This window comes from Chrysemys picta, chromosome 10 (genome assembly GCF_011386835.1).
Source record: "Chrysemys picta bellii isolate R12L10 chromosome 10, ASM1138683v2, whole genome shotgun sequence".
Lineage (NCBI taxonomy): Eukaryota > Metazoa > Chordata > Testudines > Emydidae > Chrysemys > Chrysemys picta.
The window spans coordinates 56545970-56565018 of NC_088800.1; the positions used below are offsets into that span (position 1 = coordinate 56545970).

The following is a 19049-nucleotide window of genomic DNA, read 5'->3' on the forward strand; positions in this document are numbered from 1 at the left end:
CCAGTGAGTCATAGTGCAGAGGCTCTAGACAGGGCACATGCTGCGCACCTGCCAGCCCACCCCCGGATGGGTTGCCTGTCCCCCCACCAGCCTGCCCCTGGGTGGGGTCCCCGTCCCCTGCCAGCCCGCCCCTGGGTGGGGTCCCCATCCCCCACCAGCCTGCCCACTGGTGGGTTGCCTGTCCCTCCGCCAGCCTGCCCCTGGGTGGAGTCCGCATCCCTCTGCCAGCACACCCCTGGGTGGGGTCCCAAGGGTGCAGAAAGCCAGAGAACCCGGTGCCTTGCAAGAAGGGAGAGAGCCCAGGCCCCCAGACAGCTTTTCCTAGGCCCCTCGCCATAGATGCTGGGACTAGGGGAGCTGTTGCACCCCCTGGCTTGAAGTGGTTTCCTTTATATATGGGGTTTACAGTTTGGATCAATGGCTCTCAGCGCCCCCACTATACAAATTGTTCTGGCACCCTGCCCCTCACTGTGTGGCTGCACTGGCCCCAGAAGCTCCGCAGCCCCTCCTGCCCAGTGCTGCCCAGTTCCCATGAACAACCAGCCCCGAGGAGTCCATGGGCTGGCGGGTTGCAGCTGCACCCACAGGCCGTGGGCTGAGGCACAGAGCAGGCAGGGCCTGTCTCCGGTACCCTGGGGTCATTAACCAGGTGACAGGTCAAAGGAGGGCCCGATCCTGCACTCCGTGCCACTGGCTGGGCTCATGCAGACTCCGGGGGGAGGGGAGCTAAGGGGGTCCCAGGGCATGTCCTGTCCCCATGGCAGGAGTCTTGGGAAACACCCGCCAAGGCAAAGAACCTGCTTCCCAGCGAGCCCGATCCTGCCGTCCCCCCAGTCCCCGGCCGGGCCCCGCGCGGCTCCGGTACCCCAGGGCGTGGCTGCTCGGTGAAAAGCAGATCAAAACCCAGCGGCACCGCCGAGCCCGGCCCCGGCTGGGGTCAGCCAGAGGAGTGGTGGGCGGGAGCCGCGGGGCTGGGGGCTCCGGGGTCCGGGAAACGTGCAGAAGCTGCGCCGTGCGTATGGGGACGCTGGCTGGGAGCGCAGCAGAGACGTGGCCCTCGCAACACCCAAAGGTGCGGGTCCCCCGGGACTGGTGTATGGCTGCGCCGAGGGGTCCCCGCCCGGCCGCCCCGGGTGGGGTGCTGCGTCGCAGCGCTGCCGGGTGCGCCACGGGACCCACCCGCTGCTGTCACCCGGCCCAGCTGCCCCTGCAGCCCGCACCCTCCAGCCCCAGCCCCGCGCGGCGCAAGGAGAGAGCAGGACAGCACACGTGGAGCGCAAGGCAGCGGCTTTTATTTCAGATCATTGGGCTGCTTGGTTGCGCACAGGGGCTGGCGGAGGCCAGCCCGGCCGAGGCCGCCGCCTAACGGTACTTGGAGGTCAGCACAGTGCCCACAGCGCTCAGGAACTTGTCCAGGGAGACGTGGACCTCGGGGGTCAAGACGCTGGGCTGGTGGATGGCCACGACCACCAGGAAGCAGTGGTTCAGAAACTGGAAGACAAGGCACGCGAGTGAGAAAAGCTGGGAACCGGCTGCACAGAAGGGGCCACCCAGCTGCTGCCCGAACCGGCCTCAGCTAGCCCGGCACCGTCCTCCCGGCCCTGTTCAGTCATGGGGCGCCCCTATAACCCAGCAGTCCGCCCCAGGGGCGGGGGCACAGGGACAGCAAGGGCTGCGGGCGCCGCATAGGAGGGAGGTTGGGGAGTGCCCCGGGGGAGGGGGGAGCAGCGGGCTCGGACCCGCGAGGAGCATTTCTCCTGGTCACTCACTTTGAAGTTGACGGGATCCACGCGCAGGGTCTGGGCGTGTATGTCGCTCAGCTTGCTGAGAGCCGAGGCGAGGTCATCGATGTGGTTCACGGCTTCCCCCAGGGCAGTCAGCACCTTCTTGCCGTGGGTCCGGATCTGGGCGGAGCCGTGGTGCAGGTCGAAGTGCGGGAAGTAGGTCTTGGTCTGGGGGTAGACGGTGAACATCCTGCAAAGAACATGGCGGGTTAAGGGGGGGCTGGCCGGGCGCAGGCGGGGCGCGGGGCAGGGCGCAGCGGCTGTTACCTCTCCAGGGTCTCGGCGCCATACTCCTCCACGTGGGCGGCCACCTTGTTCCACACGGCCTTCACGTTGGCCTTGTCACCCGCGTTAAGCACCATGGTTCCGGCTCCGCAGCACCAATCCCTCCAGGGTACCCGCCTGCAGCCCCGGCCACCCTTATATCCCGTCCCCGCGGCCCGCCCCACCTCCCCCATTGGTTGGCACCGGGCCTGCCAGGGGACCGCTGAGCTGCTCTGCCTGCAGGATGCCCAGTAGGAGGCACTGGACCCCCGCGAAGAGAGCTGCTCTGCCGCCCGGACACTTCACACACCCCTGCGCAAGAAAGAGGGGGCCTGTCCCCTGGGGGCGCACCGGGGAGAGCAAAGCGCAGGGGCAGGCGCATGTCCCTCATGCTGGGGCCACCAGTTGCCCTGGGCTCTGAAAGCCCCAGGAGCTGAACGATCCGCGGAGAGGCGCCACACTCAGCAGCGATCTCCCCGGCCTGCTGCCTAGTGGGCTAAGGGGAGAGCTGTCCAGAGTGCTGGGCTCCTCCGCCTTAGGCGGTGCCTATGGCTGGGCATCCTGGGGTCGCCCATGGAGCCCGTTGGGGGGCTCTGCCCGTAGAGGCAGCATGAGGCGGCGGGTCTGCTTGGGTGGACCCGGGCGCCTCCTTGAACTACAGACAAAACGAGAGAAACAATTCTCAGCCGAGAGTATCTTAGCCCACTCCCTGAATCCTCCGCCGCCTTTTCCCTGCCAGTGTCTGCTGCGCCCGGCAGAGAACACGGGCTTGGGAGGGGTGGCTCACGCTGCTAAGGAGAAAGTATAAAAAGTAGCATTAGCGCTACTCAGGGGGCAGTTCCCCCATACAGTGCTCCCCATACTGCCCCCTCCTATACACTGACCCCGGAAACACATTACCCCTCCTGGCCCCTTCACACATACTGGTCCCCTGCTAAGAACACAAGAATGGCCAGCCCAGTATTTTGTCTTCTGATAGTGGCCAGTGCCAGAGGGAGTGAATAGAGCAGGGCAATTATTGAGTGATCCATCCCCTTGTCCTCCACTCCTGGCCTCTGGCAGTTAGAGGTTTAGGGACACCCAGAGCATGAGGTTGCATCCACGAGCATCTTGGCTAATAGTGGTTGATGGACCTGTCCTCCATGGAATTCTCTAATTATTTTTTGAACCCAGTTATTGTCTCGGCCTTCACAACATCCCCAGCAAAGAATTCCACAGTTTCATTGTTCCTTATGTGAAGAAGTAATTCCCTTTGTTTGGTTTAAACCTGTTGCCTGTTAATTTCATTGGGTGATCCCTGTTTTATGTGTTATGTGAAGGGGTAAATCGCACTTCCTTCTTTACGTTCTCCACACCACTCATGATTTTATGGTGTTCTATCACATCCCCCCGTTGTCTCTTTTCTAAACTGAAAAGTCCCAGGCTTTTTAATCTCTCCTCATACGGAAGCTGTTCCATATCCCTCATCATTTTTGTTGCCCTTCTCTATACTTTTTCAAATTCTATTTTTTTTAAACGAGGTGACCAGAACTGCCCGCAGTATTCAAGATGTGGGCATATCATAGATTTATATAGAGGCAATATGATCTTTTCTGTCTTATTATCTATCCCTTTGCTAATGGTTCCTAACACTGTTCGCTTTTTTGACTGCTGCTTCACATTGAGCAGTAGCTTTCAGAGAACTATCCACAATGACTCCAAGATCTCTTTCTGCAGTGGTAACAGCTAATGTAGCCCATCATTTTGTATGGATAGTTGGGATTATGTTTTCCAATGTAGATTCCTTTGCACTTATTAACATCTTCCATTTTGTTCATCTCCAGTCACCCAATTTTGTGAGATCCCTTCAGGGAGGCTGGAACAATGTATATCGTGGGGATGCTGTGAGCCACTGAACCAAACTGTAAACCCTGTGTATGATGAAAACCACTTCAAGCAGGGGGGTGCGGCAGCACCTCCAGCCTCTATGGATCCTTTCCTAACTCTTCACAGCTAGCCTTGGATTTAACTATCTTGAGTAGTTTTGTGTCATCTGCAAACTTTGCCACTTCACTGTTTACTCTTTTTCCCAGATAGTGTATGATTCTGTTGAACAGCACTGGTCCCAGTACAGATCCCTGCCCCCCATCCCATTTACTGCTCTCCATTGTGAAAAATGACCATTTCTTCCTACCCTTTGTTTCCTGTCTTTTAACCAGTTGCTGTTACATGAGAGGACCTTCTCTCTTATTCCACTGTGCCACCCCACACCCACTCCTCACACGCTGCTCCCTCATACAGACTTTCCCCATACACACATCCCCACACTGCCCCTTCATACACACTGCCCCTCCACACACTGTTCCCTCATACATACTCCCCCTCACACACACTGCCCCCACGCACTGCTGCTTCATACACACTGCCCCCCACACGCTGCCCCCACAGCCCTCGACCCAGACCCTCCACACACACTGCCAACCTGATGCTGCACCATCATATATATTTTACACACATACTGCCCCTTCATATTCACTGCCCCCCACACTACTGCCTCACACACACTGCCCTGTAACACAGACTGTGCTCCTCATACACTGCTGGCTCATACATACTGCCCCCTACACGTGCCCCCCCACTGCCCCTTCCTACAAACTGCCCCACGCGCTGCCCCCTCATATACACTCCCTCTCCATTCACTTCCCGTCCACACACTGCCCCCCATGCTGCTCCTTCATACACACTGCCCCCACACATACTTCCCGTTCATACCCACTGTCCTCCCCACACACTTCCAGTTCATACACACTGACCCCTCCACACACACACTGCCCCCTCACATGCTCTGCCCTTTCGTACACACTTTCCCCCCCACACCCTAACCCTACACACACACAGTGCCCCCTCACACACACTGCCCTTTCGTACACAATGCCCCCCACACCCTACCTCTCCACACACACTGCCCTTTCATACACACTGCCCCCCCACACCCTACCCCTCCACACACACACTGCCTCCTCACATGCTCTGCCCTTTTGTACACACTGCCCCCCACGCCCTACCCCTCCACACACACACTGCCCCTTCACACACACTGCCCTTTCGTACACAATGCCCCCCCACACCCTACCTCTCCACAAACACACTGCTCCTTCACACACACTGCCCTTTCATACACACTGCCTCCCCACACCCTAACCCTACACACACACTGCCCCTTCACACACACTGCCCTTTCGTACACAATGCCCCCACACCCTACCTTTCCACAAACACACTGCCCCCTCACATCCTACCCCTTCACACACACACTGCCCCCTCACACACACTGCCCCCCACGCCCTACCCCTCCACACACACACTGTCCCCTCACACACTCTGCCCTTTTGTACACACTGCCCCCCACACCCTACCCCTTCACACACACACTGTCCCCTCACACACACTGCCCTTTCATACACACTGCCTCCCCACACCCTAACCCTCCACACACACACTGCCCCCTCACACACTCTACCCTTCCATACACTGCCCCCTCAAACACAGCTCCTCCCCACACACTGCTCCCTCGTATGCACTGCTCCACACACTGCTTCCTCATACACACAGCCCCACAAAGAGCACCACACACACAGTGCCACTCCTACACACTGCCACCACACTGTCCCCTCATATACATGGTCCCCTCACATACACTGACCCCCACACTGAGCCCCTCCCCACACACTATTCCCTCATACACACTGCCCCCCAACACTCTGCTTCTTTATACACTCTGCCCCCCACTGCTGCTCCATACAATTTCCCCCATACACACTGCCCCCCCACAATGCCCCTCTACATACAGCCACCTAATACATATTGCCCCCAAACACTGCCACTTCATACACACTGCCCCTTCAGATACATGTCCCCCCACACTGTGCCTTCATACACACTTTACACACAGCCCTTTCATATATTCTGCCCCCCAACACATGCCCCTTCATACACACTCCTCCCGCATGCTGCCCCCTCACATACACTCCCCCAACAGACCATCCTCACGCACTGCTCCCTCATACATACTGCCCCCATGCACACAGCCCCTTCATACACACTGCCCCCCAACATTCTGCTCCTTTATACACCCAGTCCCTTCACCGCTGCACCACACACTGGCCCCCATACGGTCCCCTCCTACACAGTGCCCCTCCATGTACTGTCTCCTCAGTCACTGTCCCCTTACAGTGCAGGGTCACACACCGCTCCCCCATGTTCACCATATACAAAACCCACAGTCACACTTCATCTACACACAAACACACACTTACAAACACTGCCACCCCAAAAACCCTGTCCTCTATTCACACACACATCCCCTCCCTCTCTCACAGGCTCACATACATACATGTTTGGTGATGATAGATAAAGAACACAAAGCACTTCACTAGGGTTCTGGCTGAGCCAGAGCACCGAAGACTCCCAAACAAAGGGAGAGGTTGGTGTGCACGCAGCACACAACTAATGTGGCACGGCCTATTTTAAACGGAGATTTAATGCAGGGCATGGGTGCTAAGTGGAGAGCTTTGGGGCTTTTCTTCTAAAAAATGGAAGCCATCCTCCCTCAGTCCAGCTGTCTTGGTTGGAGCAAAAGCGGAGGCTTCAGAGCAGTCATGGTTTGACCCAGGGTAACCAGTCCTGGTTTGTCCCAGACAATCACTAGTCTGAGAACAGTTTGGCCTGCACAGTGGGTAAGATGTCTGAGTCTCTGAATTATGGGACTCAAACTTCCCATGTGGAGCAGCTCCAGTATGGGAAGTTTGGGTCCCACAATTCAGCCCGTTCTGCAGATCTAAAGACAAGTGCTAAGTGATAGTGACAATTGAAGATAGGCCCTAATTCTGTCCCTAGAAGATAGTACGGCTCAAGGATCTCAAAGTAAAAAATTCAGCCTCCCCACTGCACACCCTCCTCCCCAGCCAAGTAGGTGAGGCATGTTAGTTCTATTTTGAAGATGAAGAAGCAGGAGGCAGAGAGAGACTAGAGAGTCAATGGGAGTGTGGCTATAGACTCTAAAGTGTCCAGGACTGGGCCCTTAGTGACTTGCCCCAGGTTGCACAGAAAGTCAGAGTTAGAAGCTCTGTCTCCTGCCCCCCTCCCCCCCCCCCCCCAGCCCCTGCTTTCACCACAAGTCTGCTCCCGCTCTCACCTCAGCATGTCCACCAGCTGTGTACATGTTCTGGCTGATAAAAGCACACCCTGCAGCGCGGAGTGCTCCCACACTCTGACATGGCACTGGTGTTCCAGAGTCACTGCCTCTGTATTTTTCTTGTTGATTCTGCCAGTCCCTTTTGGAGTCGAGAAGCCCAAGCCCATGTGTACTTAATCTATTCTCTGCTACTATTGTCCTCCCATTCCTAGGAGTGGCCCTAGCATCTCCCAGGAGAGCTTAGTTATTCTTCTTGACCCTCTTTAGTATTGCAATAAGGACATTGTGCAGCCTCACCTTCTTATATCTACCTCTAGATCATTACTGTGAGTCTAACCCTGGTCCACTGGGGCCCAAAGTTGTGGTGGGTGACAGGAGCTGGCAGTCCGGGCCAGGTCCCCACATCAGACCCAGCAATAGGTAGAAAAGGCTGTTTCCAAGCACCCTTGGAAGTGATGGATTACAAAAACTTTGTAACTTTGTTACAAAAACAGGCCAATTCATCTTGAAAATGTTATCTACATGTGCTAAACAATCTGTTCCACTTGTATTTAGCTGGGACTCTCTGAGTCCCTTTCCCAGCCCGGAAGAAGAGCTCTTGATAAGCTCAAAAATGTCTCTCTCTCACCAGCAGAAGTTGGGCCAATAAAAGGTATTACCATACCTCCCCCACCTTGTGTCTCTAAAAACGTTGGCAACGCTGGGAGCCATTGAATCAAACTGTAAACCCTGTACAGGATGGAAACCACTTCAATCCAGCACCTGTGCCCTTGGCAGGTCTCATTGAGGAGTTTATCAGACCCGGTTGTTTCACAGAATGCAGACCCCAGTGACTTACAGGCAGCGGCAGAGCTGAGTACCCCCCCCCCCCCAATAAGACACGGAGACAGAGCTGCGTGGTTGGCATCTTTATTGGGTCAGAGCACAGCAGGGCGCGTGGCTAACCCGCCGGAGCCGCCAGAGCCAACCGCTCACCGGTACTTCTCGGCCAGCACCGCCGAGACGGCGGCCAGGAACTTGTCATAGGCGACGTGCACCTGCGGGGTGTACTCGTCGGCCAGGTGCACGGCCAGCACCACCTGGAAGCAGTGGGACAGCAGCTGCAAAGCAAAGCGCACAGTGTCAGCGGCAGACCAACCCTCGGCCCCAGGGAGCCCCGAGCCGGCAGCGCCTGGGACAGCCCGCACCCCCGGGAGAGAAGGGAAAGGGGGGGCTGATCCCGCACCCCCGGGAACTCTCCCCGGCCCTGGCCTGCACTTGCCTTGAAGTTGACCGGGTCCACGCGCAGGTTGTAGGCGTGCAGGTTGCTGAGCTCGGAGAGCGCCTCGCTGAGGTTGTCCATGTGCCTCACGGCGTCCCCCAGAGCGGTCACCACCTTCTTGCCGTGGTGGCGGATCTGCTCCGAGTCATGGTGCAGGTCGAAGTGGGGGAAGTAGGTCTTGGTCTGGGGGTAGACGGCGAACATCCTGCGGGGGAGGGAGGGAGGTCAGAGACAGTGAATCCCAAAGTCCCCCACCCCGGGTGCCATGGGAGCCGCGCGCCGGCCGGCAGGGACACCCCGCGCCCTCCCGTCCGGGTGCCAGGGGAGCCCCCCGGCCGCCTGCCCAATCGGGTGGGGTGCCCCCATCAGCCCGGTCCAGCTGCGCAGCTGGGTCATTTCCAAGTCGTGCCTGCGCTGGTTTCCTCCCTGCCCCCGCCCTTACCTCTCCAGGGCCTCGGCCCCAAAGTCCTCCTGGTGCCCCAGCACCTTCTCCCAGGCGTGTTTGATCAGCTGCTTCTCGTCGTGGTTCAGCATGGCGGCGGTCGGGGGTCTGCGCTGGGCTGGCTGTCCGGGTCCGCTCGCCTCTGCCGCCCCCTTTATAGCTGTGGCAGCCGCCCTCCTCCTAGCTCCGGCTGGGCCGGCCCTGATCTTATCCGGGGCGAGGGGCGTGCGGCCGGGCAGCTATCGCCTTCCTAATGAGACCTGCCCGAGACACGGGGCACAGCCCGGCCTCCAGTCCTGGGACCCCGGAGCAGGCAAGCACATCCCGTGCCACTGTGCCTGGCAGGACAGCAAGGCAGAGGGTCTGGGAACAGCCCCACGGGCACCTAGCCCTCAGGGCAGATCCCACACAAAAAATCGAAGCACTCACAGTCCCCTCCCCAACCGCCAGGCCCCCGGCTAGCGCAAGGAAACAGCAGGAGGGCTGTAAAAATCATTAAACTGTAACGTCAAAGGAAATGTTCCAAGGGGCACCCTCCTGAGCCTTTCCTATCGTGGTCAGCCAAAAACCCCAGCTTCGACTGGTCTGCATCTGGTGCAGAACACTCCCTTTGCTGCTCTGGAGCATAACAGAAACTAGCCTCTTTGCCCCCAGAGGGTAGCACACAAGGGTCTCTTAGCACAGTCCACAGGGCCCTCTTATCCTCCCCTCAGTGACACCAGGGTAAACTAGGAAGGATTCCAAGGCACTAGGGTGAGCGGGGTGTAAATGAGGAGAATTTGACCCATCTCAAGCACTCTTGTTTTTCTTCACTTCCCTTGGGTAGTTCCATCCTGCTGGGAGATTTACTGCACTTGAACTTCTCAAGCTGCCCTCTATCTGCTTGTTTAGAAATTTCAATCTCTCATAGATTCCTAGACTGTAAGGCCACTAGGGACCATTTGATCATCTGCCTGACCTCTTGAATTTATCAGGTTTTAACTACCAACTGTTGGTTCTTGTTATGCCTTTCTCTGCTAGATAAAAGAGCTCTAGTCAAGGAAGGCCCCATGCTGTTTTGTTACATAAGCATATTTGGAAAAAGAAAAAACCCATAGTCTTCTAAGGAAAGACTCAATGCAAAATATGAATGTAACATGTCTACTGCTTCTCTCTACTCCCTTCACCCTTTGGGAGTCAACAGGATGTATGTCAAATTCAGTCTGTGTAGGAAGCAAAAATTCATTTTTAATTGTGTTGGCTGGGTTGGGGCTACAAAGTTAGGTCTCCCAGTTTACAGGGGTTCTGCCAGGGATGACCAAGAGAGGTGTGCACAAAGATCAAGGGAAAATGGCCTTTTCATAGTAACTAAACTGTTAGTAAATTTACAGCAGATTTTGGAATCACTTTATGAGGAATACAAGTTGCAGGGCACTATCAAGAACATTACCATTTCTGCTCTTTCTTCATTTGGCTATTTGCCTATGCAATTACAGTAATTAAACATGCAAATTACAAATATACAATTTGTGTGTACAACAGCCTATGTAAGTTATCAGGAATTCTGGTCTCTAAAGTGTATTTGTTATGCTTCAGGGTCAACAGACCACTTGCTCAAAACTCTCAAAGCTGTTGTCTCCAACATTGGTTCACATTTGTAACATTATTTTCACAACTATAAGGGCTATTAATTGTCTTTCAATGAAAACTTTCATTCTGCAGAATCTGAAGCTGAAGAGGTTATGATGGCCAAAAGTATAACTGGGTTCAAAAAAAGAACTAGATAAGTTCATGGAGGAGAGGTCCATCAATGGCTATTAGCCAAGATGCTCAGGGATGCAACCCCATGCTTTCAGAGTGGAGAGAGGTAAATAGTGGTATCCCCCAGGGGTCTATACTGGGACCAGTTCTGTTCAACATATTCATTAATGATTTGGAAAAAGAGGTAAACAGTGAGGTTGCAAAATTTGCAGATGATACAAAACTACTCAAGATAGTTAAGTCCAAAGCAGACTGTGAAGAGTTACAAAGGGACCTCACAAAACTGGGTGTCTGGGCAACAAAATGGCAGATGAAATGCAATGTTGATAAATGCAAAATAATGTACATTGGAAAACGTAATCCCAGCAATACATAAAAAATGATGGGGTCTAAATTAGCTGTTACCACTCAAGAAAGATCTTGGAGTTTGTGGATAGTTCTCTGAAAACCTCCACTCAATGTGCAGCAGCAGTCAAAAAAGCTACCAGAATGTTGGGAATCATTAGGAAAGGGATAGATAATAAGACAGAAAATATCAATGCCTCTATATAAATCCATGGTACGCCCACATCATGAATACTGTGTGCAGATGTGGTCGTCCCATCTCAAAAAAGATATATTGGAATTGGAAAAGGTACAGAAAGGGGCAACAAAAATGGTTAGGGGTATGGAACAGCTTCTGTATGAGGAGAGATTAATAAGACTGGGACTTTTCATCTTAGAAAAGAGATGACTAACAGATGATATGATAGAGGTCTATAAAATTATGACTGGTGTGGAGAAAGTAAATAAGGAAGTGTTATTTACTCCTCATAACTCAAGTATTGGGGTCACCAAATGAAATTAATAGGCCGCAAGTTTAAAACAAACAAAAGGAAGTACTTCTTAACACAAGGCACAGTCAACTTGTGGAACTCTTTGCCAAAGGATGTTTGTGAAGGCCGAGACTATAACAGGGTTCAAAAAATAACTAGATAATTTAATCAAGGATGGTGTCCCTATCCTTTGTTTGCCAGAATCTGGGAATGGATGACAGGGGATAGATCACTTGATGATTACCTGTTCTGTTCATTCCCTCTGAAGCACCTGGCATTGACCACTGTTTGAAGATAGGATACTGGGCTTAATGGACCTTTGGTTTGACCCAGTAGAGCTGTTCTTATGTTCTTATGCTCTGGGCATCCCATAACCTCTGATTACCAGCAGCTGAGAAGGGAAGAGAGGGCAGGATCACTCCATAATTGCCCTGTTCTGTACATTCCCTTCAAAACTCTGGTTCAGGTTATTGTTGGAGACAATAATGGGCAAGAGTGACTATGGTCTGACCTGGTCTGGCAGCTCTTATGTTCTTATATCATGGGATCCACCAGGCCAGGCCAGGAGTTTGTCAAGCCTGGTCCAGAGGAACCACAAGCCACAAAATCAGCCGTCTTGCTTGTAGGGATTTGTGATGGGATTTGTGTGTATAAACCCCACACTGGTAGTGACAGGGCTAAGGGGAGACCAAGAGTCCAATTAGCCTATTCTGACACCTCCAGGCAATAGAAGGAATTAAGGATTAGACCCAGCTGGGAAGAAACAGACTAAATGATTGCTATAAAGGAAGGCCCAATAGGGGAGGACTGAGAGAGAAGAGCTGCAGTAGGGATTGTATATCTTGGGTCTGGCCCTGAAGGGAGAAGGTAGAAGGTGTTCCAGGAGGCTGTGAAGCCACTGAAAGTGACACCCTTCAGCAGCAGAGTGATGAGAAGCAAAGCTGGACCTCTAGGAAGAGAGGATCACAGGACCTGAGTCTGAGGAATCACCTGCAGAGGCCCATGGTAGGAAGCAGGTCAAGGAAACAACAAGGGGTCAGAAGAGATTTCAACCACTTCCTACAGAGAGCCTGGAACCCAGAGGAGTGAGTGCCCTTGCTCCCCTGCCAAACCCAGCAAACCTTGAAAGAGTGAGCCATATCTGAGGGATTGTTGACCTTTGCTCCAGGTCTGAGGATCATAAAAGGGAAACTGAGTCAGAGTGCTACAATGCTGCATCCTAATGTGAGGTGTTGCTGAGGCGCTGAGCATGCACTGTTTCAGGCCTGATGCAACTGGGATTCTTTTTATTGATTTTAATGAGAACTGGATTGGGTCCCAATGGCTTTCTTTATTTACATCTACCTCTAGGTGTGATAGTTCTTTGCATATCATGATAAAATAAGGTTCTTCATCTCTAGCCTCTTCTAGTTCCAGATTACTCTGAAACTGGCACTAGTACAACAGTGAGTATTAAGTATCAGGGGGTAGCCGTGTTAGTCTGTATCTACAAAAACAACAAGGAGTCTGGTGGTACCTTAAAGACTAACAGATTTATTTGGGCATAAGCTTTCATGAGTAAAAACCTCACTTCTTCAGATGCATCCGAAGAAGTGAGGTTTTTACTCACGAAAGCTTATGCCCAAATAAATCTGTTAGTCTTTAAGGTACCACCAGACTCCTTGTTGTTTTTGTAACAGTGAGTATTGTCACTGGACACTCCACTACTCAGGGGAGTCCACGCAACTCAGCATTTCCTCAGGGTGTCACAATTAAAATCACAACAGTGCCCATAAATCTTGCTGAAATCCTGCCCTGTGCCCTGCAGCCTTGGAATATTGTATTGCTTGTTTGTATTGGGGAAGTCAGCATGTTGCCCATGGAGCTGGAAAGGAACATGGGGAAAGGGGCTGGATATGGATACAATGCCTGTCACCTCTGTCTTGGGTTCCACTCCAGCCTAGGTCAGGAGCAGGGGTGGCAGGTTTGTAGAAATTTTGATGGTGCCCAGAACCTGACCCCCTGCAAACTCTGCCCCCCCAACTCTTTTGTCCCGTCCCCCCACCTGCCTAAGGCTCTGGGAGGGAGCTTGGGTGGGGGGAAAGAGGTCGGGTGTAGGCCCTCGGTTGGAGTTGGTGATTAGAATGCAGGAGGGGTGCAGGCTCTGGGAGGGAGTTTGGGTGCAGAAGGGGTGAGAGGTTGGGCATTGGGAGGGAGTTTGGGTGGGGACGGGGGTCTGGGGTGCAGGGTCTGGGATGGAGTTTGGGTGCAGGCTCCGGGCTGGGGCAGAGGGTGAGAGATTGTGATGAAGTGGGACTGTTCTTAATGTTTCCTCTGAATACTGTAGGTGTGCCTCAATTTCCCCTCTGCTCACAGAGAGGAGACTTCACCAGAGTCCTGACTGGCTTTGTAGGGAGCAGTTCCAGAGCATTGCCTGGGGATTCCATGACAGGGGTGCAGACTCTGGGATGAGTTTGGGTGTAGGCTCTGGGCTGGGGCAAGAGTGGGGGTGCAGGAGGAGGTGAGGGGTGCAGGCTCTGGGAGGGAGTTTGGGGATGGAAGGGGGTGAGGGCTGTGGGGGTGGGACTGGGGATGAGGGGTTTGGGGTGTGGAAGGGGGCTCAGGGCTGGGGCAGAGGGTTAGGGTGTGGGGGGTGAGGGCTCTGTCTGGGGGTGCAGGCTTTGGGGTGGGGCAGGGCTGGGGATTAATTTGGGGTGCAGGCAGGCTGCCCCGGGGCTGGGGCCAGAGAGGAGGACTCCCCCCCCCCAGCCCTCTCCCTGCTGGCAGCAGTGAGTTCTAGGGGAGGGGCCCCTCTCTGCCTCCTGGCAGCACACTTACCCAGCACCACTGTCACTGCACATGCTCCTAGGGCCCCTCTCAGGTCCAGGAAGCCCCCTCGCCTCTCCTGTGGTGGGTACTGGGGGGAGGCTTCCATCACATGTGCATCTCCTCCCCTGCTGCTGCCCCTCACTGTAGCCTCACTGGGGGTGGGGGATGGGGCTGCCCCTTGCTGGGGATGGGGCAGGAGCAGTGACTGTGGGCTGCGGGGGAGGCCCTGTGCTGGTGGAGGGTCACACCGGAAAAGGGAAGTGTCCAAGGCAGAAGCGCAGGGTAAGGGCAGCCTGCCCTGCAACTCTGCGGCAGCAGTTGATGCCGGGAGCTGGCAGAGCAGAGTCAGCGTGGAGCTGCAGGCTCTGGGGGCCCGAGATGCATGGGGGCAGCAAGTGGGGGCTGGGGGATACTTGGGGGAGGCACGTGGGGGTGGCAGGCAGGGCCAGGGGAGAGACCCGGCCCCAAACATTGGTGGAGTCGGGCTCCCAGGCCCTGAATATTGCTGGAGCCCGGGCACCATGGGACCCATACAACTCACCGCCCCTGGTCAAGAGTCTGGCTAGGCATCCTGAGAATGGGAATGTAATACAGAACCTTTCACCTTTGAGTCACCATTGACAAAGTCACTAACCTCTGGCAGCTGTTTGGTTACCTGTGTACATTGAATTAGGACTGGACATAATAGGAACTGTTGCTGGCAATCTGAGACTGAATCATGGAGACCGAATGAGAGTGGCCCATCTAGACCAGGGCAGGGTGGGATGCTGCTGCCCATCAGAAGACAGAGGACTTAATGCTCAAGACTGTCAGTCTGGCAGCTCCCACCAGCACTGACTTAACTTGAAATATAAATGCATAAAACAGAACCAGGCTTTGAAGTCCTGCTAGAGAACTTTCCTCTGCTTTCACACAGCATCCCAGCTACACTTGCACCACAGTGGCTTTGTCTAGCCAGGCAAATCAGCTGGGGAGGGGGTGTCTCAGAGATACTGCCAGCCTGGCTCAGCCCAGGGTCCTCTTAGCCCAGGAGCTTTCCTCTGGCAATGGTCAGCACCAACACCAGCACCAGAATATACAAAGATCCCTGCACTGGCAGTTCTGGTATAGCCTGCCCACAAAGGAGTTTCTTCCTAGACCCTTTCATTAGAGGTTGTCTTATTTCCTGAAGTAGGAGGGTTCTATGCCTTAAAATGTTGGGTTTGGGGGAATCTTATCTAATGTAACTTCTCTTTAACAAGGATGTATCTAATTATTTGTGAATCTGGGTAAGTTCTTGGCCTCAATGAGATCTTGTGGTAATGAGTTCAACAGGCTAATTGTGCAAAAAATACTTCCTTGTATTGGTTTTAAATTTGCTGCCCTTCAGTTCAATGTATAATGAGAAAAGGGTAAATAGAAGTGTTTGTATGTGGATCCCAGATAATTAACCCCGTGGCATCCTATAGGGAATGTCAGAACGCCTTCCATTATGAACAATGATGTGTGGCTGCAGTCAGTAAAAAATTAAAGCACAGAGATCATGAAGACATATTTATTGACTTTTTGTTAAGGACAAAACCCATGTGTGGGGATTCATGAAGCATGCATGATGAGGGGTGGGAACTCCACTCCTAGCTGCCATGGCCTCATGCTCCAAGGAGACAGTTTATCTATACTTCTCAGTCAGCACCGAAGAAATCTGGGACAGGAACTTGTCCCACGCAGCATGAACTTCTGGGGTAAAGTCATTGGGAAAGTGGGCAGCAACAGAGCACAGAATGCAATGGGAAAGCAGCTGCAAGAGAAAAGAACAGGAGGAAATCAAATGGAACTGCCTGAAATAACATTCCTCTGGCTGGTGAGACTCCGGCCTTTAAAGAATCAAGCAGGAATCTCCTTGCCAGTTACAGAGTCGCATCATGTGGATATGAGCTATTGGCTGAGAAATCTGCCTTCTGGACTAGAGAAAAGTCATTGCTCCCTCTTCTCTCCTCCTCCCCCCCCCCCCAAAGGGGAATACAAAGTAACTGTGAATAACCCTTGCATTTATAGAAGGCTTTTCATGCAGGAACTTCAGAGCCCTTGGCCAAAAACTGTCAGTATCGTAATCCCCATTTTAGAGGGGGAAGATGAGGCACAGATGTGATGTGACACACCGTATATGGCAGAACCAGGAGCAGAACCAGGTCTACTCATTCCCAGACTGGTGTGCAGACTCCTGGACCACAGCTGCACTCTCAGGATTGACTGTTCCCAGCAAAGGCAGGAGTCTTAGCAAGCACAAGAGGGAACAGCCAAGGACTTCCACAACCACTCTGATTAAAGTGAAGCTGCAGCCACACTTCCAAGGCTCAGCATGATAATAGCTTCACCTCTGAGCTGCAAGGCTTAGTCCCTGCTGCACTCTGCACTACATGGGGAAGTATTCAGTGCTTAAGCTCCCATCAGCTGCAGTGGCCTGGGCCCACTGACTCAGTGATCAATGGACTCTCTTCACCATCTGCACTGCATGTAGAAATTCACTCACCTTGAAGTTCACCGGATCAACTCGGAGGATGTAGGCATGCAGCTCGCTAAGTGTGGCCAAGGCACCTGTAATGTTATCGATGTTCTTGACAGCCTCACCAATAGCACCCAGGACCTTGGAGCCATGGCCATGAAGCTGAGCAGAACCTTGGCTGAGATCGAAATGAGGGAAATAGGTCTTGGTCTGGGGGAAGCTTGAAAAAAGTCTGGAAGAGAACATTAGAAATGGCTTGAGCAATGGAAATAGCACTGAGCAGCTGACACGGAGAAAGGGGGGCAATGACCCTGGATAAACACTCCCTTCTGCTCTTCTAGTCCAAAGCACTAGAACTGATAAAGAATGGATTAGAGAAGATCTGTGATCCTTAGACTGTTAATGTCCTACTGTAACCTGTACTAAACCATGAGCTGAAATGGTGCTGGAATATTCAAATGTTACAGGCCAGCAGTTCCACAGAAGCAGTTTGTAATCTTATTTCTTTATTTTAGGAAAAGAATATCCGACCATATTCATCCCTGGTATAACTGCATAAATCAATGGAGTCATAGCAGGGAGGTTTCTGGCCCACAGTGAATAATCAGATGTAGTGGGAGCCTAGAGGCAAATTTAGATTTGCATGCTGAAAAGTATTTAAAAAGCATTTTAAACTTACTTTCTTTTCTTCTTTGAACTAAATAACCTAATACCTGCACCTTCTGTAGTATATCTTCTTCAGCAGAACCAAGTTGTATTTCCTAATAATAGTTAGCAAAATCCATAACCTTACAGTGAATAGTCTATATACAGAGATATTTCATTGTCCAGAATCTTTGCTATACCTACTATAAGTGGGGCTATACATCCAGAAAGGACTATCAAAAGATTTAAAATTAACTGGCTGAATAACACAAACCTGGGACTATTCTTCTTCGTCTGAAGAAACCAAGCCTGGTTCAATCAGGTTCTTTCCCTCCCTTTGTGTCAACTTGTTTAGTTGATTAGTTTTAGATGGATTTCTACTGGAAGGGGCATAAGGTGGATCATCCCCAAACTTCAGCTGGGTTCATTTGAAATGTTTGGGGGGGGAACATCCTCTTCACTTAACATAAACTTCACATAAAATATAATTTCCCAGTTCTGCCAATAAAAAGCTATATAGGTGTATTTACAGCAAACCCTCCGTGGACCTACAAGTTCATGTGGTTTGAAGTGATATACACTGCTAGGAGATGATTACTTCTTCTCCTATTAATCTGTTACACATCAAATGGAATGTTGAGACATGTTTCAAGCAATCTGCTTGAATGCCCTGTATATTATCCATTCTCAAGCATTGCTCAGTACTTGCCAATATAAATTGCATCATTCACATAAAACCCCACATCCATGCCTTTTCTTTTCATGTTCAGCTCATAACAATGATAACCTTTGCATTTGGCAAGGTATTATCTGGGTATTAATGACTATGTGGAGTCACTCTCCTGAACTCTCAGCTAGCATTCATGGAAAGTGCTATACAAGTGAATAGAAAATTACATTCTTTCTTTAGAAACCATCCAGTAGGATTTGATAGCAGGAATATTATTCTCTGATAAATTCTAGAGTTTTAAAGTAATTTCTATAGAGCTCTACCACATTCTACTAGACTTTCCATGAAGGTTATTCTCCAAGAAAAGCTGAGGTCCTCAATCATCAATGTTTGAATAATACACTTTAAAATCTGCCCACTCAAGGGTGCCCAGTAGCCAACCATCACTGTCTCCGATTTCCCCAGGCCTCTGAATTACAGGCCCAGATTCACCCCTGGCAAAAGCAAGCACAGCTCAATTATTGTCAATGTTGCTAGGCCCACTTACACTGGTGGTGAATTTGGCCCACTGACTCTAATGAGAGTCTCAGGGCCTGATTCTGATCTCATTCACACAAGTTTTACACTAGAATAAGTTCACCAGACTGAGATCAGAGACAGACCCACATCATCTAAGCATTGCTTACCTCTCCAGTGACTCGGTCCCAAGGGCATCAGCTTGGGCAGCGATCTTTCCCCAAATGGCAACCACTGCAGCCTTCTCAGCTTGAGTTAGAGTCATCGTTGCTGGAGCTTGTGAGATCAGCCTTCTTACAATGGAAACTCGGACAGGTCTGTGATGATTGCCTTCACAGCCTAAGTTATAAAGGGGAAGGGGAGAGCAGAACTTGGCTACTGTCCATTGTCATTGGTCACTTCTGGGACCCACCCAATCACGTGGGGCTATCTTATCTCCCTATGAAACA

The 19049-nt window shown here is 52.3% G+C and overlaps 3 protein-coding genes across 3 annotated transcripts; all 3 read right to left on the reverse strand.

Annotated features, from left to right (window-relative positions):
* Window positions 1–1270: 1270 nt before the first annotated feature.
* Window positions 1271–2209, reverse strand: LOC101935401 (hemoglobin subunit alpha-A). Its single transcript, XM_005306158.4, has 3 exons — window positions 2052–2209; window positions 1770–1974; window positions 1271–1491 (listed from the first exon to the last, which is right to left on the reverse strand). The coding sequence occupies exons 1-3, from the start codon at window positions 2144–2146 to the stop codon at window positions 1363–1365; spliced, it is 429 nt and encodes a 142-aa protein (XP_005306215.1). The 5' UTR covers window positions 2147–2209; the 3' UTR covers window positions 1271–1362.
* Window positions 2210–8114: 5905 nt separating this feature from the next.
* LOC101935124 (hemoglobin subunit alpha-D) lies at window positions 8115–10978 on the reverse strand. The gene is made up of 3 exons (XM_005306157.4): window positions 8925–10978; window positions 8483–8687; window positions 8115–8321 (listed from the first exon to the last, which is right to left on the reverse strand). The coding sequence occupies exons 1-3, from the start codon at window positions 9014–9016 to the stop codon at window positions 8193–8195; spliced, it is 426 nt and encodes a 141-aa protein (XP_005306214.1). The 5' UTR covers window positions 9017–10978; the 3' UTR covers window positions 8115–8192.
* Window positions 10979–15807: 4829 nt separating this feature from the next.
* LOC101933106 (hemoglobin subunit pi) lies at window positions 15808–18934 on the reverse strand. The gene is made up of 3 exons (XM_024100638.3): window positions 18771–18934; window positions 16797–17001; window positions 15808–16064 (listed from the first exon to the last, which is right to left on the reverse strand). Exons 1-3 carry the CDS (start codon window positions 18863–18865, stop codon window positions 15936–15938), a joined length of 429 nt encoding a protein of 142 aa, XP_023956406.1. The 5' UTR covers window positions 18866–18934; the 3' UTR covers window positions 15808–15935.
* Between the last annotated feature and the right edge of the window lie 115 nt (window positions 18935–19049).